The sequence below is a fragment of the Sturnira hondurensis genome, unplaced genomic scaffold (assembly GCF_014824575.4).
Source record: "Sturnira hondurensis isolate 20B ecotype Veracruz unplaced genomic scaffold, ASM1482457v3 Scaffold0002840, whole genome shotgun sequence".
NCBI classification, from domain to species: Eukaryota; Metazoa; Chordata; class Mammalia; order Chiroptera; family Phyllostomidae; genus Sturnira; species Sturnira hondurensis.
Genome location: NW_028075471.1, coordinates 8607880 through 8630678, shown reverse-complemented (window position 1 = coordinate 8630678; position 22799 = coordinate 8607880). Strand labels below are relative to the sequence as shown.

The 22799-nt window shown below is 36.6% G+C and overlaps 1 protein-coding gene across 12 annotated transcripts; it reads right to left on the bottom strand.

Moving 5' to 3' along the window:
- Window positions 1-4907: 4907 nt before the first annotated feature.
- Window positions 4908-17398, bottom strand: CEP15 (centrosomal protein 15). 12 transcript variants are annotated; one of them, XM_037040816.1, is made up of 6 exons: window positions 17270-17398; window positions 16614-16715; window positions 15896-15979; window positions 14317-14440; window positions 7163-7237; window positions 4908-5347 (listed from the first exon to the last, which is right to left on the bottom strand). In XM_037040816.1, exons 3-6 carry the CDS (start codon window positions 15946-15948, stop codon window positions 5213-5215), a joined length of 387 nt encoding a protein of 128 aa, XP_036896711.1. In that variant the 5' UTR covers window positions 15949-15979; window positions 16614-16715; window positions 17270-17398; the 3' UTR covers window positions 4908-5212. The 12 variants fall into 12 exon arrangements, with proteins under 12 accessions (XP_036896711.1, XP_036896712.1, XP_036896716.1 ...); XM_037040817.1 differs by having other exon boundaries at window positions 15896-15976; XM_037040821.1 differs by having other exon boundaries at window positions 17285-17398.
- Between the last annotated feature and the right edge of the window lie 5401 nt (window positions 17399-22799).

The following is a 22799-nucleotide window of genomic DNA, read 5'->3' as shown; positions in this document are numbered from 1 at the left end:
GTATGGAGAAGGGGCTGTGGCTGATCAAATGTATCAAAAGTGGTTTGTGAAGTTTCATGCTGGAGATTTCTCCCCTGAAGATGCTCTACAATCAAGTAGATCAGTTGAAGTTGATAGCAATCAAATTGAGACATTATTGAGAACAATAACCATTATTGTTCCCACATGGGAAATAGCCAACATTCTCAAAAATATTCAAATCAGCCCTGGCTGGCGTAGCTCAGTGGATTGAGCTCAGGCCTGCGAACCAGACGATCGCGGTTCAATTCCCAGTCAGGGCACATGCCTGGGTTGCAGGCTGGTTCCTTGCAGGCTAACTACCAGCAGGGGACGCACAAAAGGCAACCATACATTGATGTTTCTCTCCCTCTCTCCTTCCCCTCTAAAGATAAATAAATAAATAAAATCTTAAAAAAAAAAACAAAAAAAAATATTCAAATCAGTAAAGTTATTGGTGAAGATGAAAAATACGTCTTTTATTTTAAGGAAAAAACTAAACAGACTTTTTGGCCAGTCTGGTAAGAGCAGAGAAAGTGTTGCTTCACTGAACCCCCCCACCCCCACCCCAAGACCTTTGAATCGGGCGAGAAGCCTCTTTGTTTTAGTCATATTTTCTGAGAAACTATAAAGACTGCTTTGTTTTCTTGCACTTTAAGAAAACACTTTATTCATACTATAATAGACCTTGTCACCATTTAATATATCAAATATTACCTTTTGTAATATTTGATTACTTGAATACTTTCTCAACCCTCTCTATCCACTGCCCTCTTCAAAATATAAATCCCATGGAACATGAATTTTTTTTTTTGGCGGGGGGTGTTTTGTTTACTGCTATATTCTCGGTCCTTAGAACTGGTCCTGCTACAGACTAGGCCGTCAGTAAGACCTACTGAATGAATGAATGGTGCTTGAATGTTATCCACCTCTTTGTTTCCTGGACATTTTAAAAGGCTTTAGATTTTGCTTCTTTTGAACATCTGAGTATTTTTTTCTGGTAGAGCAGTCTACTGCAATGGTATGTTGATAACTGTTATAGAGCTTATAAATAGTTAGAGATAAGGTATGAAAAATAATTATCTTGTATTGGGAGATGTAAAAAGATAGAGATGGGCTACAGAAAATACATAAATAGAATTTTGTCTCCCTTTAATTTGACTGTGTTGTCCCCAAAGTAAAACTGTACAAAACATTAAACTCGTCCTTTGATGACCCAGACTTAGGATGGAATAATAAAGAACACTTTGACCCGAACAGTGGAGGTTAAATGACCCAATTATTATTAAAAAAGATAGAGAAAACCCTCAATCATCACTTTCTAAAATAAGAACACTTCACTCTTTCCCCTCAATTCACTATTAATTTGTATCATAGTCAATCTAGACACTACTTTAGCTGAGTCTCAGTATTTGTCCGAAACACAAATTAAGAGTTCTTAAAATAGCAAGAACTTCAAAACATTATTATAAGTTAGGGGACGTGGTCCATTTTCTTAAGCAAGAAAACTTGGCTGAGAGGTGAGATGATGTCCGGAAGCATTTTTTAGTCTCTGTCTTTGTTGTAGTCATTTTCCTCATCTTGGGTTTTAGTAAGGATATAATCTCAGTGTAGTCAGAAAGGGGGATCACAATGCCAGGTGTCAATTCCACCAATCAGTCCTCTCCTTAATTGCTGAAGCTTGACATGTCCCCATGTTTGCCCCAGAAAACTCTGAACATCCTTTTTATGAGCATTAGGGAATTAAATTTCCTAGGAAGACAAATTAACTGCTAAATATAAGAGAAACAAAACCACCACCAGTGAGAGAGACGGACAGACAGAGACAGAGACACAGAGAAAGACAGGGAGACAGAGACAAAGACTTTTGTTCTAACTCCAAGCTCTCAAAAAGTTAATTTTTCCCTCTTTCCCTTCTCTGTATTTTCTACCTTTTTTTTTTTCCCTGTTTGAACTCACTATGTAGTTTTTGCCTTCTCTGAAGTGTAGATTTTGGTCAGCAACCTAATTAAAGTGGTAGAGGTCAAAATAGACTATTGAAATAAAGTGTCATTTAAGCCATGGTCACTATTATATTTGGGCAACTCTTAAAAAGGGGGAAGAAACTCTTCAGAGAATTTAAAACATTGTTTCAAATAACAGACTTAAATATAACATAAAAAAGCATGTGAACTGGCTTAGAGTAAAAAGACATTAATAGAGTAAGGAAGGAAAATAAAATATTTTGTAGATAGGTCAAATTGATGGCCTTATGCATCACATTTTATACTGACAGTGGTTTCAAACAGAGTATCTTCCTCTTGTCTAAAAACGGTGACTGCAAGCTCTGGTTTTTTCATGTGACCCAGCCTCACCTCATCCTTAGTCTGTTTCCAATGAGCTCGGAAGTGTTAAAATAATCTCCCAATAAGTTTAATTTTGATAAAAAATATCTCCACATATCCACCTGATTATTATTTTCTTGTCTGATGGAAAGGGAGAATGAGGCAGAGAAGACAAAATTGTAAAGGAAGTAGAAGATTCGTATTCTCATCTAAGTCTTAAGGTAACCAGTTAAAACACCTTGTACACAATGCAGAGAAAAAGTATTTCATTCACACTGCTCCTTATGCACGGGGAAGACCAGAGGTCTGTTTTACACAGTATTAGGCTTTCTCCTTAGTACTTCAAAATTTAATTTTTGAAGTTCGGAAAAAAACTGCAGCTCTTTCAGATGCTTAGCATTTTACAGCTTAATAATTTCATATACTAGAAGTATTTCAGCAGAAAATGAGCTTTGACTATTCATAGATTTGCAATAATCCAAGTAAGACTGTACAAACAAATTCTTGAAATGACCCTTATTTTGAAAACCCGATTTTTCTTAAAAAATTATGAATTCATAGTTTTCATGAAGGATAAATAGTAGGTACAATGTAGCATATGGAAAGAGGACTAAATTAGAGGTGGGGAGGTGTGAGTAGATGGTATTTCTTTTTTCCTCTGATTACTACTAATTGTGTACAAAAATGTATATTAGACATGGTATTTTGCCTCTCCTCAAGAGAACAATATTTGGAAATTCCTATGTAAAGCTAATATGCCACAAGGAATATATTCCACATAAAGACCTTTGGTGAGGTATCTAGGTCCCTATGGAAATTACACACACACCGCGTGTGGTGCAATCTGTTCCAGTCTATATGATGGGGAGGGGTGGAGAAAGCTCTGTGGGGGCCAGGAATAAAGTCATCTCTGGCAGTTTTAAAGATATTAACTAGAAATGGGAGAAATGATACAGCTAAAACCTAGAAAAACCTTCCCTTTTGCCCTAAATCCTAATCCAGAGTATGTTAAACTTAAGCATTCTTTATTTTATTTTGTTTTTTATTGTTGTTCAAGTACAGTTGTCTCCATTTTCTTTAAAAAACTATTTAGCAAGTTAGGTTAGGGAAGAAAAATCCTGAACCTTTTTTGAGATGGTTAAATTGCTATTCATTTTGTATTTTAATCTAACCTACTGGTGATTTAATTTACAGAACTCAAAGGAAGTGTACGCTCAAATATTTGAGGACGTTAACATATCAACCACTGTTTAATTTTGGAATGTGCCTACTTGCTTGACACAATATTTTACCATCTCAACAAATGTTTAGCCTTTTTTTCACTTGACTAAAGAGAAATAAGTTTCACATTGCTTCATTCACCTTCTTATGTGCATATGCTGGGAAAGATTGGATGTTAAAAAAAAAAAAAACTTCCTCATGTTCCTTTCTACTACATCTAAATCTGTTTACCAATTCAAAGCTGCTAAAAAGCACTGCATTCTCCTGCTAAATCAACTGGATGGCTAGAAACCAAACTGTAATGTAACAGGAAAAAATTATCAATTTATTTTCATGACAGAACATTCTTGAGAAGGTATAAATTTTTTCTGGTCTCCGTGCCAGTTTTCTTTTTTCTTCTTTTCTCTGTCTTTTTAAAAGGCTTTCAGCCTTTAAGCTGATACTCTTTATAGTTATGTAACAGTTCTAATATTTTGTGACATTTTGTATTGTGACACCATAGATGAAATTGTCATCGGACTGACACTCTGTGCTGTTTATTCCTTAATTACAACTGTTAAAACTGTAGAGAAGTATGCTAGTCTGCCAGCGCATATTATGAAAACAACATTATTGTTATCCACACCAGAACCCACTCGACCAGGGTATTTCCAAGATGATAGTTTAAAGAAACTTAGCACAGTGAACGTTTCAATGCTTTAGTTCTCCTATTACCTTCTTTAAATAAAAACAAACCAGTTTGGCATATAAAATCTCTCATTGTAACGTAGCATAGACTCCCTTATCAGTAGGAGCTGCCTCCATAGTTAGAAAAGTATAATTTTTTCAAGTGTTCAAGCAGCAGTGCACTGAAGGATCTCAGAGCTGTGTAGGGTTGTGACCCAAAGCTTTCTGATTGACAGTCGCTTCAGAAATAATGAAAACAGAAGGGAGAGGGAAGGGCAAGTTTAAAGGTAAAAAGGTAAGAGAGGAGTTATTTGCACTCACAGGGTTGCCAAGTCAAAATCCAGTAACCATCTCCAGTTTTAATAGGTATCCTTTTCCAGAACCAGTTGGGGCCTTGCTGAAACTGACTACTTAACAAATGCTTTATTTCAGTTGTTTTCTACAGAACTTTTAGAAGTTTATCTCTGAGGAACCAAATCCTCTGAATCTATTTTCTGATAGCGTATTATTATACTAAAGCAGTTCAGTGTGACTGTCTTTTCATTTGTTTAAAAGAAACTAAAATAGTAAGCAAACAATCACTTTGATCCTGTGCCTCACCCTCATAATAAAATAACTGAAAAGCAAAGATTCTACAAAATGAAAAATCAGAACAGCTGGTATTCACTGTTTAGATGAAAATGACTAAGTGATTAAAAAAAAACAACACACAACACTCCTTTAGCAATTTATTGACTAAACAGTCCACCTTTCAATATTAGGTTTTTTTCAATATTAGTTTTTAATACTTGCATGAGTTTGATAGAAAGCGAATACATGGCCTTGAAATAGTAGGTCTCTAAGGGGTAACCCGAGACTTGCCAGTAGATTCTCATGTCTTTGTCAATTGAGGAATTAACAGGACAACATGAATACATTTGATTCTTAAAATTCCTGCGGTGACCTGCATATTCTTTAATATTCAGCTTTACTAAGAGGTTTTTTAAAAATAGTAAGTGAAGAAGTTATTGTGGTGCCTCAACTTCTGCTTCATTTTCTGCTTCATTTTGATTTTCAACACCAATAGGATATGGTGCTCTTCCTAAAAGAAACTGTTTCCATTTGGGAATATATTCTTCTACTGATGCCCAGTAAAGAGTCTGGAAAAAAATCCCAAAGTAAAAAAGCATATCAAGCAATTGAACTTGGCTCTTCATAATAGTCTAAATGTTTATTCACTTGAATGTGTGTGTGTGTGTGTACACACACATATATGTAGAATGCACCTCCTTTACAGAATATTTTATGTTAATTTTAGAAAAAAATCTGGCTACTTACTAGTGTTAATTTTCAAATTTCTCAGTAAAACCAGAGCCTGGCAGAATTACAGGTTTCAGAATTTTATTGTGATTTTACACGCCCTCTTGTGGCCAATCTTGTGTTTATTACCAGTATCATTTATGGCCGCAGTCATTAAATGTTTTTGTTTAATGTTCCAAATCCCATACCAAATGATTACCCACACTAAATTTGTTACAATAAAATAATTAATCATGACCTGCTTCAGATGAATCGACCCCCTTAAATTGCATGGGGAAAACATTAAAAAATGCATCCACTATATCTTTTAACAGAGCACTTGACATAACAAATTTTAATTTATTCCCATTTTTTTTGTATAATGAGAAAATAATATCAAGATTACCTACCTAACCATTTTAAATTCAGACAACTTGGAAGTTGAGGTGCTCTATTACTGGCCTGACTCTAGCAGTCTCCAAGTTATAGAAGCTCATGCAATATCACCACTGTATCGTATATACAAGCTTCAATGGTTTCTTGGGTGACTGCCTTACAGAGGCCAAAGAAAAGTACCTGCCAAAAGCTCTGCATCACAGGAGGGCATTTAGTATTCCATTATCACTATTGATCTCATTTTGGGAAACTCAGCCAAAGAGTTACATTAAGAACACATAGTGATTCACTCTGATCATTGAAAAAGTACAGGAGTTCTTCAAGTTGATAATGGTGAGGGATTCTACATATCTCTGCATCTATGCATGCGGTCTGAGAAAGAGCCTGGCATATGGAAAATAAAGGTCATCCTGCTGTGCAAGACTAGCTAAGGAAAATACCACCCAAGGCCTGTGGTTGGGAATTTCTCCACCATTCACGGCTGGATTAACCCCTATTGTGTGGGCCCTATACGGGCCAGAGTAAGGTATTGGAGAATTCAACAAAGAAAAAGACATGCCCAGGGCACAACTTTGTACCAGGGTTTTTTCTCTCCTTGATCACTGGCTTTTCTTATTACTCTAGATGACACAGAAAATTGAGGGGCAAATTCTCAGCCTTTAAATTTGAGTCAATTCACATCTCTGGTTAGGCAGCAAGCAAAATTGTATTTGAAAAAGGTCATTAAAAATATCAAATCAAACTATTCTATATGTAGTAAATTCCCTTTCATCAAAAATACATTCATATGCCAACTATGGTTTGGTTTATTTTTGCCAACCATCTTCCCAATCTGTTCTTGAACTGAGCAAAATAAAACAGATAAAGCCACACTATACTGCATAAAATGCATTTAAATAGCGTTGGTTGAATTTTTGGTGAAGGGCTGAACTGCTTGCTATGTCTAACATCAGCCAACCGGAAAAGCACTTTGGTTGGGCACATTGCCAACTTAATAGTGCATATTTTCTGTCAGAGTTTAACAGGATAATTGTTTCTAAGTGACTAGGTGAAAAGACACAAAATCTTTATACAATTTTCACTTGATCAAATTTTTGTTTAAATCAAGATACTTATTACCTACCATGTACAAAGTATGGCTCTGCGGACAGGTAAAGACCAGACCTATCTTGTTTATTTTAGTTGAATAAATTGGTCTTTGAAATACAGACATAATCACCATGAAATTTGCAATGATCAAGTCTCTTCCTTTACCATTCGTTGTTCCTTAAGATTCTCACCTCAAGAGAAACCACTTCAGGTGGTGGAAATGGGTGAATCCGGGCTTGTAGAAACTTTTCTGCTCCTTCTATGTCCTGCAATAGACATCGGTGTTTAAAAACAAAATGTATTTATGTAGTATGCACAAATGGCACCTGTAATATATAGCTATATCAATATCCCAAATCTCTTCCCTCCACTCTTCTCTGGATACAGTTTGCACTGATGGAGGGGCACTGAAGTAGGAGAACTGATTATTGCTTAATTAACCAGTTTCAAATCGAGAGTGCAGGGCTTCTTACTTTAAAATAAAAGGTGGAGGTGGTACTTCTAAGTTCTGCCTTATTTTAAATAGTGTCAATAATTCTTGCAAGAAAACAAACAAAAAAAACTTCCTCTAAAACTGTTCAGAGTGCCAACTTAGCTCTAAAATCATTAAAAACAGTCAGATGGCTAAAATAGTCAAATATTCAGATACTAAAAACAGTCAGATACCCAGACTCACACTGCACTATCCTTAAAAGTAAAGAGATTGAGTCTGTCCAGATCATGTAAATAATATATTAATGACACCTTTCATTTGTCTAATATTCCACTTTAAAATTTTATACTTATGCAAATATTCCTAATATTTAAAAGAAGGTCAATAGGTACCTCAGCACTTTAAAACACCTTTTCACTATACTCTCTAGATTTTTAGTACAAGATTTCTAAGGTAATCTGGATGATGAGTTTTATTGCTAGGTAGTATACCATGTAGCTGATGGCATTTCAAGTACTGTGCTTTAATCGGGAGCTCAAATTGTAGATACGTGTATTTTCTCTTATGATTATAGCAACACAAGGATAATTAAATGTAATTCATACCCTGGGAAAGACTTTACCTTGCTGCAGGCATTAAGTCCATGCCCAGAAACATTTGAGTCCTATTTAAATTAATGCTCCCAAATCAGCACCAATGTTGTCTCGTGCTTGCTTGTATTTGTCAGGTTCACAAGAGGCCTTGGTTGAAGGCCATGTAAATTTTATCTGTCCTTTGAGCCTTGTGATTTGAGAGAAAAAAGAAAGCATTGGAGCAATCTTAGTACAGGGCTGTTGGACAGACGGAGGGAGATGGAAAAGGGCGTGGGAGTGGGTGTGAAGAAGCCAATGCTGAACAGGAGAAAAGAGACAGCAGATGGCAGCGCAGGGAGCATGGGATGGGTGTGAAATGTAAAAGGGAAAAACAGGAAATTCCCTAAAGGGACTCCCCAAAGTTGCACAGCTATTAATGCACCTGCTGTCTAGAGGAAGGTGATTTGAAGGGGAAAAACACCATTTAGGGATAAAAAGCCCGTCTATTAGCATGTTGATCCCATCCCAGAAGTTTACATCAAAGCCATGTGCTAAAAAGCTTTTGATGCCAACGCCACAGCAGATAGAGAATAACTTTTCTGTGATTACAGTGAGATTTTACGAAGTCCTGGAAAAATTATTTCTTACTTTATAAACCAAATAGAATAACAACTCCAATTATACCATTTTTCTAAGTAGAATTACAAAGTTATTGTTAATGGTAGATCTGGGTGTCACTAATACCTATAGACAAGATTATAACCATTTTTCCTTTTTAAAAATAATTTTTAATCCTTACCTGAGAATATTTTTATTGACTTTTGAGAGAGAGAGAGAGAGACAGACAGACAGACATTGATCACTTGCCTCCTGTACACACCTTGATGGGAGATCAAACCCGTAACCTAGGCATATGCCCTGATGGAGGATTGAACCTGCAGCCTTTTAATGTATGGGTCAGTGCTCCAACCAACTTAGCCACCTGGCCAGGGCAACATTTTTCTTAATAATCAGAAAATAAGCATACTAAATTTCTCTCACTGAAAGGCAGACACAGTGGGGACACGTGACCTGGTAAATACAACCTGTGGTTAGTAACTTGACTGTCACCTCTGCGTCATTTCCATAGGAGGTTATCACTCCAGAGCAGTTTTTCCTGAAGTGGTATTTCACTTCTGCAGATGTTTTGCTTACCTCTCTGAATCCTTGTCTTCCTCCTTACCTGGCTCCTTTGTTTCCCTTTTAGAATGTTTCTCAGGATAAACCTAACTGTGGGCTTTCTTAAGTTTTATGACATTTGTCATTCTCTTTTTACTTTTTCCCCCTCCAAAATTGTCTTTTCTCTAGCTTCCACTCTTTATGTAGAGGGATGTATAACTTTTCTTCCTCATCCTTATTTCTCAGCCCAATAAAACTATACTCCTCTTCTTGCTACTGAATGTATTGAATGTATAATAGTGGAAATTGTATTCATCCAGATACCTTGTATCTCCAACTCTTCTTAATCCCTGCCATTTAAAATTTAAAAGTTCAGAGCTTCAGGATGTTTCCCAATGCTATGGCCTTATTATTACACTTACTCAACTAATATTTATGAATACTTACTTGAACATATGCCTTGACTCTTATTTTACTTCAATCCATACTGAACATGGAGTTGATCAGTTTTGCTAAAAACTACTTTAAATAGGTCCTTACTTAGATTTAAAAAAAAATGACACCCAGTACATAGGAGATGAAGCATGAATTCTTCAGCTTGTCTGAAAAGTTCTTTGACTGTATGCTGCTAGAAGTAAAAGCCTAGTGATTGCATTTGAAATGATATTTTATATTTGTGATGGAATTACTTTTAATGACATTTTATTTAATCTATTTCATTTCATTTTATGAAAAGTACTTACTAGAAAATTTAAAATTACATATGTGGCTCACATTATATTTCTGTTGCACAGCACAACTTCGATTTATCAATTTATAGGGATTCTGGGAACTAGAAGAACATACCAAATGATACCTCAGCTATGTAATTAGCAATATGCAGACTCTGGGAAAGTCTGTAGGACAATGATCCAGTTCCTTCAACAAAGAAATTAAAAGGGCAGGGGAGACTTAAAGATTCATGACTCCTGTCAATCAGTTAATCAGGGAAATATGAATCCTTATTGGATATTTGGGGAATTACTGTAAATTTCTTAGACTGATAATGATATTGCAATTTTTCTTTACATAGTCCTTATCTTCTAGTGATAAATACTGAAATAATATAGAGATAATATACTGCACTATTTACAGATGAAACAATGAGATATTGAAGATTAGCTTCAAAATAATCTGAGGGGTGGAAGGGGAGGAATATGGATGAAACATGATTGGCCATGTTTTGATAACTATTTAATGTGAGTGATAAGCACATGGAAGTACATTCTTCTATTCCCTCTTCTACACAGATTTTACATTTTTCTCACAAATTAAGAAAAACAAGTGTCTAATGTGTATGATGGTGTAAATGTTACACAAGGGCAGATTCAGTGCCTGTATAAACGAGTTGACTTGTGCCTAGGACAGGTAGAACAGGAGCAAAAACACTCATGGACTGAGATCTCCTCCTCGCCCCCTCACCCCTGCCTCCCAGCCCAGCAGTATATATCTCCCTATAAATGTATACAGTAAACTCAGATATGGCTGGGCTGGGTTTAATCTTTTAATCTACTGGAGGTGCAATTTCTGGGATGAAAGAAACAAGATACTAAAGCATGAGGTACAGGGTCATTGGTCCAAGGAACACTTAAACATTCATTAAACTTATCCTTCCCTGAATTGGAAAAAGTGACAGATGTGAGGAGGGAAGAGGAGATGTGCACCTGTAAGTCGCTGGCCATCCTGGGTGGCAGGCAGTTTGCTGAAGGCTCTAATTGGCAGCTGCCCTGTGAGGGGTTCCAGGACATGGCTACATGAAAGCCCTCAGGGCATTGCTAATGTGCTGGAGCACTCTCCCATTCATTCTTATTCTGGAGTGTTTGTCCACCCTCCTCATCAGATGACTTTCAAACTGCCCTTTTTGGGTAAAACTAAGTTTTGTGGGGATAAAGGTGAGAGAGATGACAGTTCATGTTATGGAAATGTTTTTTGTAACAGAATCCTCTGTTTCTCTTACAAATGCAGACCAATTATGCTTGTGTTTTTAAAAGGCAAATAAATTTCATTTTCTAAATACAAGGAAAAATCACTCAATCTACTTTCAAAGTCCACTATCTGTTACAATATTTACTAATGAAACCCTCACTGTGAGTTTTCTTCCACTTATATTCTTGTTCATTCTTTTACTATAAAAGTTTTATGGGACTAGGCTCTTTTTCCTTATTGCTCCTTTTAAAAAATATTCTTAGATATTCTTGCTAATTTATTTTTGCAAATACATTTAGAGAAATTTTATTTGGTTTGATACACATTTTGTTGGAATTTTGTGAATCTAAAAATAACTCTGTCACAGCTCACTTTAGAAAAGTAATACTCCTCATTCAAGAATAAGGCATATATTTTTACTTAAATTTTCTCATAAATCTTCCAATGAAATGCAGTAATTTTTTATACAAATCATGCATATCCCTTGTTAAGAGCATTCCCAAGTGTTTTATAATTTAATTGCTAATATGAAACTGATCTCTTATATTTTCCAGCTATATCTGTAGTATTGCTATTGATGTTCACCTTTTATCCATTAATTTTGTTCAACTCAAAATACCAGTTTTAAAACAATTTTAGCTTTTCTTGGTATATAACCATACCACTTAAAAATGCTAGTGCTGGGTCTTCCTGTCCAAAAGTTAAAGCTCATTCTGTTCGTGTTTATTATATTAGCCAGAGCCTCTAAGTAAGATCAAGTAATGGTTGGAGATAAAGATCTCCATCCAGTTTGCTACTACCATCTTTATAGGAATACTTCTCAGTTTTAATGGAACCCTTCTGAAGCACATTCTGCACTTAAGGGCATATCCTAATGTAACTCAACCTGATCTTGACAAGGGGTGTTAGGAGTAGTTGTTATGGTTTCCTCATTTCTAAATTAAAGAACTAGAGCAGCTAGTAGTTTTCCCAGTTCCTTAGAGCCACAGCAGGGCAGACAAAAAAGGGCTGAATGGGTGGGGCCTTGGACCAAGCTGTCCACTTTTATCTGTTTTACATCTTTGAAAATGTGTCTAGGCTCAAAAAATTTGAAAGCCTTCAGGTAACAATCTAATCTAATCTGTATGCTTTTAAAAGTCTCTCCCAACTCAAAATTCTGTACTCACGTCCTATTTATTTTACTTTCACAATAATTTCTGTAATAGAACCATTAAATGTATTTCCAAATTTAAAAACTATGAGAGAAAACAGAATAAAAGATTGCATGTATAATTATCCAAAACACATAAAAGAAAGACTGGGAAGAGACAGCATCTGTATCTTGGATATAACAAGTGCTCAATAGGTGTTTATTATAAAGACTGTAAGGAAATACACAAAAATATATTAGTTCCTAGGTGGGCAGGATAAAGTTATTTTATCTTCTTCGCTCTTCAAATTTTCTGCAGTGAGAATATATTACTTTGACAATCAGGAGAAAAATACCATATCACACTGGTTTCTGATGATTCCGAAATAGTTCATTATTTTTCTTCTAGATATGACAGTTACTTCAAACTTCTATTAAATCCAATCTCTCCATTCCTGAAATGACTTTGCATCTAAATAGCAAGTGAATCTTTCCTAAATATCCTCTCATATGGTTTTTACATAAGTTTTTATTTTTCTTTTGTCCAAATACTTTCAGTACTGTATTATCTCTACATAAAGTCTCAGTTTACTCAGAGACCTCACAATACATATTCAACTTTTTTCTGTGACTTTCCAAGCTAGTTAGCTCACGGTCCTGTGATCATTAATAAGGCTCTTTTGTTGGCTCTTCCGAGACAATCCACCAGAACACCTTGCCTTCTGCCTATTCAAACACAGCTCCAGCTTCGCTTCCTCTCTGAGATCTCTTAGAACATCTGAGCTGTCAAAGATTTTTTACACGTACTCCTAGAATATGAGTGCTGAGCGTTTCATATAACTTAATGTTTAATCACATAAAGTCTCATATTTTGTGTGTGACAACCTTATGACATCAACCAAGCCTGTTAGCTACTTGAAATGAAGAGCTCTTGACTTAATGCTTGTTTTGTGGTCCCCACGTTCTAACCAGAACCAGCTCAATAGTAAGAACCCTCTGGGCATTCATCACATATTTGCTTAATAAAATATTAACCCAGTATTACCTGCACTTGCTGCAGGAAGTAGAAATCAAGACTTCAATCCTTCTAATTTCATTTTTCTGACTTTTTCACAGCAAATTCCAGATTACCCTATATATTTCCATTTAAAAATAAATATTGCAAACACCATTGGGCAAGTAAGACATATGGCAATATAGAATGCTTTGGTAGCACTATGGCTGTGACTTAAATTACTGTGGCTCAAACTGCCAGAAGCTGAGAAGATAACTGAATTTTCTCTTCCTTTATCCTCTAGTGAGGACAGAAGATAACTATATCATGCCTATCGATGAAAATATTTAACAATAAAAAACTGAAAACACTTCTTTATAACTTAAATAATATAGCCTTAGTACCAAATGTTTTAGTCATAGGATCTCTTGGAAGCTTGACTAGAAGCAAACTTTTAGGGTTTTAATTATGGATGAAGCCATACAATTCTGGAAGCAAAGCATAGCAAGCAGCCAAAAATGTTACACATATGATTTTACTCCAAGTGGGCACATTGGCCAAATGGTGAGGCCCTGCGCAATCACACACTTTGACCGCCCCCTCCATCACCATCCAAAGGGATCTTGAAAATCTGTTATCTTGCACATGAATTCTATCTGTGGACTGTGGCCCCACCAAGGCAAAATCAAATTGTTCTTGTTGTTATGATGTTAAATAGTTTTGTGTTACATATAAGTACATTGTAGGTATTTTATGGTATTTTAAAATCTCCCTACAAAAAAAGATGAAAGATTGAAAGCCATATCTTATATTTATTACTTTTTGCATAAAAGACGACCTTAAAATTCCTTCTGTAGTCATTGAAATTTCTGGTTGATTGAAAACATTTAGCTTAAGCAAACTTCATTTTTTCTCATTTTAAAAAATGAGAATTCATTTTTTATCTCACTACATGGGTCTAAAAAACAGACGATGCTTCATTAATTCTATTTATTACTTGTAACAAAAACATTATACAAATAAAATGATCAAATTCACTTGAAAACTTTTTCAAAGATGGAAAAATTCCTTATACTCAAGTCTTGGGAACTTACCTTTAAAAGACTGAGGTTCCTTTTAAATGCAGCCTCAGCTGCTTGAATCTGAGATGCCTTTTCCTTGTTTTTATCTCCAAATTTACTCTTCATTTGTTGAAGTAACTTTAATCTTTGCAATACTCTAGAAAAAAATGAAGATTATTATATAGAAAGTTTTTTAAAAGGGAACATTTTATTGCTTGACCAATATAACATATTCATTTCTTAATTGTACTTCAACTTATTTTGTAAGCCAATTAATAAGACAGCAAAAAACTTAGGTAGTTTAGTAAGACTTAAAACTGGGTAAAATTATTTTTATTTTCACTAACATATACCATAAGTATCTGCTTCTGTCTTTTTTAGCCTTCTTGGTCTTCTAAAATTATTTTCAAGTGTTGAAAACATATACATTCTAATTTTTGATGAAAATTCAAACTGTAATAAACATCTCCTTGTATACATACTTACAAATATCTCTACACACACATACACCGATGTAACTTGCTGCACAAAACCTTTTGCTTAACACTTTAATACTCCTGAATCTCAAGTTACAAACTTAGAATTATGCTAAACTTCCCTATGTCTGAAAAAGCAATACAAATATTTTTTCCTCTTTTTCTAAGAGAAAGATGAGGGTTCCCTAGATAAGTGAAGAGGCTATGTGAATGTATAGCCTCACCACAAGGTATGTATATACCTATATGTATGTATAGCAAACTCACCACAAGGTAAAACTGTAGCTGAAGAAAGATATAAAAAGTTGTTAGTGAATTATCAAACTACTTTGTTATATAGAATATACTTAAAAAATTTCTCAATGGTACAAAGCTCATTTTATAAGTTTTTGGTCTTCTTAAATGTTTAATAAGTAAATATGTCAGATGATAAAAAATACATAAGTAATATATAACAGTCTAATCATCTCCCAAGTAGTTGCAGAGATTCTCAAGAAACATTGTTTCATAGGACAGTTATTGAGTGTAGAATTAAACTTTGATACAGTCATTTTTGTAAATAAAATATCTTAAAAGACCAAGGAAGAGGGTCTGGTGATTAATTAGAGAAAAGGAAAACATGAGAGCCCATAGTCAGAGATGGAGAAGGGTTAATACAAAATATAAGTGCAAGACTGGCTATATAATACAATGCCCTGTGCAAAATAAAAATATGAAGCCCCTTATTAAAAAGTATTAGGAATTTTAAGAGTACAACATTAGAACATTAAACCAAGTGCAGGGCCTGTGACTGCACAGGTCACATACCCACGAGGTATGAGGGTAAGAGGCTTAGAGAAGTCCATTAAATATTAGTGTGTAGCCTAGAAAGGGTGAGAGGAAGGGTGAGATTGTCTAGATACTAGTAACAAAAGTAAAAACATATAGAACATAATTGTAAAAACATATAGAACATGATTATATCTTTCAATCTTTGTTATTCTTAAGGACAATGACATTCCCTTAGACCAAAATCTCTGAAGTGTCAGAAAATTAAAATGACACACTTTCAGATTTTTAAGTCTTCTTGTGCACACGTTTCACTAATAAACTCAGCATAATTTATTTATTTAGATTAGCTTTTTAAAGAAACTTACATTTCTTCATGTCTTTTAGACAGGCGAATTTCTTGAGTGAATAAGGAAGTCATCTTTAGTTAAAGCTGCATTAGAAGCTTTCTGCTAAAATAGTAAAAACATTTAGAGTTACTTCTACCACATGTCCTCCGCTTCACAATATTCAATCATTTTAGTACCTCAGCCCATTTGTTTTCTCAGAAGAGAAAAATAAAACTTGAGATATAATACTGAATAAAATGAAATAATGCATTTAAAAACACTTTTATTTAAGATGCATAGTTTTCTTATGCCAGATGCATCTAAGAATATTGTGAATTAGGTAAATTCAACACATTTCATATTTTCCGTCTTTTCTTTCCACATTTTAATCTTAAGCAATTCAAAACAAGCATGCAGCTGGTACTAAGACTAGTAAACATTTTATGGAATAAATAGAAAGAAAAATATCTTCTCTGTAAACCAATATAGGAACACCGTCCCTCATGCATGTGCGCACACACACACACACACACACACAGGAATGCAAACATATTTGGGAACCAACTGGAAATTCATGGTCTTTCCTTTATTGGAAGACTGCCCAGTTCTACCATCTCTTTTCCAAATAGGAAAGTGTTTTTTTAATATGTAACTGTGGGGAAAAGCACCACTGCTCCCTGCACCTTACCCTGGCTGCTAAGAACTCTCATTTGGGAAGTTCGGGAAGCCCATTTACACGGCACACGGGCAAGCTCACCTTGCCTGAAGAACCTAGTCCAGCACAGAGCTCGCTCTAAATTTAGGATTGGAGCCTGAAGGTAAATCGTCTGATTGGGTGCATAAGTTGAAGGTGCCTGCCCTAAGGGAGAAAAGACAGTAATGAAATTCCCTTCTGGAACGAAGTACTGGATTTCCTAAATTTTATGAAATGTAACATTGGCTGCGGATCGCCCAAGTGTCCAGCGCTGATGGAGACATTGAGCTCTAGCCACGGAATTGCAAACACCACCCCTGCCCTCATCGAGTTTCCTCCTCGAAGAACCGCTGTCTTGTATTCAGCACCGAGGACAGCAATCACAAGAAAGGTTTCCCCCTCCCCAGGCCCACCCCGCAAAAATCGAGTTAGAGATTTTTCTGTTGAAATCACTGCAGGCCAGTCCTCACTGCCTTCTTCCCAGTTTCCAGTGCAGTGTCAAGGAAATCCTGGAAAGTTGGTCCTTGGTAACTTCTTTTCTGTTACGCCTGCCATCAGCACTTACACGAACCCCACAACGAATTCTGCCTTCTGAAACGAAGATCCACGTGGTCTGAGTCATCAGCCCTCTGAACTACCCTAGGTCCCGCTTCTCTCCAGAAGACTTGTGAACTTTCCTCATCACCCCAGCCCTTTCCCCTGAACAGCATCATCCCTACCGGTCATGCAGGCACCTGTGCTGCCTGGGAAAGCCAAGCACCCATCCGTGCTGTGATGCTGTGGGACCTCACGCACTGCACCCCACTCTGACCTCTTCCGGAAAAGCTTTTGAGTCTGCGCAGGCGCTGGGTCTCAAGCACGGGCCAGGGCGTGGCCACGCCCACCTCTGGGCTGCGACTTGAAGTGACGCAATGACGACGTTATAAAACGCCGCCCTCTGGCGCGCAAGGTCAGGTGGTGCTGCTCGGAGGCGGAACCTCTTAGTTGCCCGGTAAGAACTACCAATTTGGTGGCAGCTCAATTTCAAGGCAGTTTGAAATGGGGCCTGAGTATGTTAAAAAGGCTTCTGAGAGTGAGGCTGATTTCTTAAAACCTGAAAGGTCACAGTAGAAGGTGGATGTGAGGAGAAAGTCTTCCAAGTAGTCTAACAAGTTTGAATGGACTTTACAGTCTGTGAAAGCACCTTTGAAGAGGCCCCGTGGGGAGTGTAGCTCGCACACCCCGAGGGATAGTTATATGGATCCTTCACCTCTTGCGTCTGTGTACCAGTCGCTGCGTTTACATGGATTAGGTCATTCATCGAATCCCGACTACGGCTGGTGAGATAGGTACTATTATCCTCACTGGAAAGAAGAAACAAGCTTGATAATTTAGTTTATGGATTGAAGCCGACAGAGCCTTTATTAAATTTACCATTGCCCTCAGGACACGCACTTGGGACTCATCCATTAGTGCTGTAAAGTGTGTTCTCAAACATCCTTTTCCCCCTGGGAATAATTTTTTGGGGTATGTGGTACCACCTTGGATTACAGGGGAAGGCATTGAAGTTCCAGAGAAGTAAAATTTTCTTCCTAAAAATTTGAGTTGTTAAAAGCAAAGAGCTAGGACTCCAATCCAAGGATTTTTTATTCTTTTTCTCCCAAAATATCAACATAAAGCTTAGCTTCTGCTTGGGGGCTAAGGCACTTTGTGTTTCCTTTGCTTGGAAAGCCCTTTCCCCAGTTCCTTGTCTTTCCATGCTGTTTCCTCAAAGAAGCATCCCTTGAACCTCCAATGTAAGACTGCAGGTCCACCTCTTCTATGTCCTCCTTATCCTACTTTCTTTTTCTCCACAATACAGCACCATTCCACATATCTTATAATCACTTGTTCATTTTTTTTACCAGTCCACCCCCATACTAGAATATGAATGGCCTAAAAACTATTTTTAGGAGAAAATTTGGACCTTTATCTTTTATTTATATAAATTAAATATATTAGAGTGACATTGGTTAATAAAATTATATAGGTTTCAAATGTAAAATTCTATGACACATCATCTGTATATTGCACTGTGTGCCCACCACCCAAAGTAAAGTGTTCTGTCATCACATATTTGACCCCTTTTATTAGCCCCATAATCCTCCTTTTCTCTGGTTCCAACATACTGTTACCTGTGTCTTTGAGTTTTTGAAGAACTCAAAGTGTCAAAGGTATTTTTGTCTATTTGCTGCTGTGTCCTCAGCAACTAGAACTGCCTCGAATGTAAGCATTCTGTAAATATTTTTTTGAATCATAGATGAAATAATTCCCTAATAGAAATTTCCTCATAAAGTCAGAGAGGCCTGTTTTCAAGTCATAGGTCCTTTGACCTAGCTCTCCCATAGTTTTACTTAGTAAAGATGCAAAATAGAGGTTACAAGACATTCTTATTTATATTTTATATAATTTTAGACATAAGAATTTTTCTTAAGTTGGCAATGGGTTGCATGAAATAGAACTAAAAGAGTATACATTAAAGATTTGTATATTGCTTAAAATAAACTGCTCACCTCCCTGCTTTGGAAATTTTCATGCAGGTTTTAGAATGATGGTAATCAAGAATATCTCACAGACACTTAGAGGTTATCTACTATTTGTAGACAGTGATAAGTTTACAGCCTCCCAGAAAAGTACTTACCCTCTATGTAAAGATCTGCTAGGATAGCTCCACTCTTCACCTCATAACCCACAGTGGAGCCTTTCTGTGAGACCCGGACCTGGGGAAGAAGACTCTGGAAATTGCAGACTATTACTGTACAGCTTCTGTGTTTATTAGGCAGATTTAGATATTTCCTGGGGTGAAAAAAAAAGAAAATTCATGGTTTGTTCTGCAAATTATTGCAACCTCCTAAGTAACACCTGGCCCCTTTATAATAGGGCATTCTGTAAATGTGTCATGAAGTTAATATTTCCTAACCCTGAATTAGTTCTGTGTACCAGCTGGTTATCATTGCCCCCTTAGCCTCATTATTTAGAAAGTAGTATGTCATTTGGTCATAATTTATATAAGGATATGCTTATAAAAATCTGTAGAATGTAGTCTCTGTCCTCGAGAGCCTAGAATCTGGCAGGGCATGTACAAAAAAAAAAAAAAACCCTAGAGGGTGACAGCTGACAGCATACAAATGACTAATATTTATTGCATGCTCACTAGGCATTTTGCATGAATTGCCTTGACTCATCTTCTAACAACCCTGTGATCAAGAGTACTGAACTCACTATCTTATTTTTATAGCTGAGAAAACAGAGTCTTGGAGAAATGACTTAATACCACGTTGCTAATAAATGAATCCCAGCTTGTTTGATGTTAGTAGTCAAGTAATTATGTATGATATATTGAGAATGTGCAATAGAAAGTATCATGTAGACTGTGAGGATGCTGGAGAAGAAAAAGAGCACTATGAGTTAGAATTGTATAGATAGCATTTTAGAAGACTGGGAGGTGATTTTGGAAACTGGGTGGGATTTGGAGGTCTGTTTTTGTAACTGGATATATCAAGGCAGGAGAGTGGAGCATAGTCTGTTAAGTGAGGGAGGCAGCATGCGTGGAAGTGCCTGTATCAGACTACATATGGGGTAAGGGCCAGTGGAAAAGAAGCATTGAGAATGTTTTCTCCTCATTTGCCTCAGTTTTGAAGATTTCATTTCTGTCAGAGAACTTTAAAATAGAGGTTTGATAGTAATAAGGAGAAGGAATTGTTGGAGACGGTGAGACTGGTAAATGGAGAGTAGAAATGAGGAAAGATAAAATATGGAGATGAAAAAGAAAGGACAAGCTTTATAGAGTTAGAAGTAAAAATAATTTCAAAATCTTTGATAATTTTATCACTCCAAATTACTACCAGTAAGTTCTGTTGTAGTTAATAGAGAGTCTTTTTTTTTAATAGAGTCTTTTAAAACCTCCTTTGGGTTTACTCTGGGTAGATAATTACTAAGAAAATAAAAAAAAACCTCATGCCTGAGATTTCTGGTCAAGATGAGATGCTTTGCCTCCTCCCACAACCACAGAGAGAATTACAACTAAACCTCAAAGCAAATAACACTCATAACTGTCAGAAAATTGAACTGTATGAAAGTCCAACAACCAAAGATTTAAAGAAGCCAGGTTCATCCGGATGGGTAGGAGGAGTGAAGATGTGGAGATAGGGTGGTGACATGAAGAAACACAGTGTGGTGTGAAGAGGCAACAGTGGTGGTGAAATGGGTGGTCTCACATTCACATGTGGGTAAAAATCGGGAAGGATATATTGAGAGCAAGAGATCCCAGCCCCAGGCCAGACTGCACAGTCCAGAGCTGGGGAGATAAATCCTCATAACTTCTGGCTGTAGAAATCAGTGGGGCTTGGAGCAGCAGAATAAATACCCAGACATTCAGGAGATTCTGCTTAAAGGGCTCACAGTAGTCTTAGGATGCATGCAAACCCACTCTGAGATTCAGCAGCAGAGCAACAGCTGGAAGGGCACCGGTTGCATATGACGGGTGGATAAAGTGACAGGAAATGGGGTAAGTGCCCCAGAAGCCAGGCAGTGGCCCAGTCCCCTGTCTGAGCCCTACCCCAATGCAGAGCCACAAAATGTTGAAGAGGGTTGCCCCACTTTGGTGATTACCTAAGACTCCACCTCACACATTTTATGGGTGCCTTTTCTACAATAGACCTCTCTACTAAGACAGGTAGTCAAAGTACTGAATACACAGAAACAAACACAGGGAGGCTGCCAAATTGAGGAGACAAAGAAATATGGCCTAAGTAAAAGAACAGAACAAAACCCCAGAAAAAGAACTAAATGAAACAAAGATAACAAACCTATCAGAAGCAGAGTTCAAAATATTGGTGATCAGGATGCTGAAATAACTCATTGAGTATGGCAACAACGTAAAGGAAGAAATGAAGGTTACTCTAAGTGAAATAAAGAAAAGTCTACAGGGAACCAACAATGAAGGGGAGGAAGCTGAGATTCAAATCAATGATTTGGAACATAAGGAAGAAATAAGCATTTAACCAGAACTGCAAGAAGAAATAAGAATTTTTTAAAAAATGAGGATAGTATAAGGACCCTCTGGGACATCTCTAAATATGCCAACATCCAGATCATTGGGATGCCAGAAGGAGAAGAGGAAAAGCAAGAAACTGAAAATTTATTTGAAAAAATAATGAAAGAAAACTTCCTTAATTTTGATGAAGGAAATATACGTACAAGTCCACCAAGCACGGACAGTCCCAAACAAGTTAGGCCCAAAGAGGACCACACCAAGGCATATCATGATTAAAATGCCAAAGGTTAAATATAAAAAGAGAATCTTAAAAACAGTAAGAGAAAAGCAGAGAGTTACCTGCAAAGGAGTTCCCATAAAACTGTCAGCTGATTTCTCAAAAGAAACTTTGCAGGCTATAAGTGACTGGCAAGAAGTATTCAAAGTGAGAAAAATAAGGACCTACAACTTAGATTATTCTATCCAGCAAAGGTATTGTTTAGAATAAAAGAGCAGATAAACTGCTTCCCAGACAAGATAAAGCTAGATGAGTTCATCATCACCAAGCTATTACATTAAATGTTAAAGGAACTTATTTAAGAAAAAGGAGATCAAAACTATGAACATTAAAGTGGCAACAAATTCACAAATATCAACAAATGGAACTAAAAGAAATTAAGCAAGCAGAACAAGAATAGACTCATAGATGTGGAGATCATTTGGAGGCTTATCAGCTGGGGCGGGGGAGAGGGGAGAATGGGGGAAATGGTGCAGGGATTAAGAAGCATAATTGGTAGGTACAAAATAGACAGAGGGGTGTTAAGAATAGTATAGGAAATGGAAAAGCAAAAGAACTTATATGCATGACCCATGGACATGAACTAAAGGGGGGGATTGCTAGAGGAAAGAGGGTGCTGGGCTGAGGGGGACGGGGGAAAAATCAGGACAGCTGTAATAGTATAATGAATAGAGTATATTTTAAAAAACCTCATGCCTGAAATGGAGTTAGTTTATTTTCCTATTTCAGGAAATCCAGATGGAATTTGGTAAAGTGTGTCCAGTTGCCTATGTGTCTGCTTTTCTTCACTTTGAAAAAAAATAATTAGAATTTTACTTTTCCCATAGTTGTAGACTGTCCATTTTGCTATGAAAAAAAAAAATTCCACACTCCAGACACATCTGAAATGCTTTAAATTGGCCCTTGATGAGTTTTGACCAGAGAGAATATACAACCAGATACAGTACCTCTTTAGGAT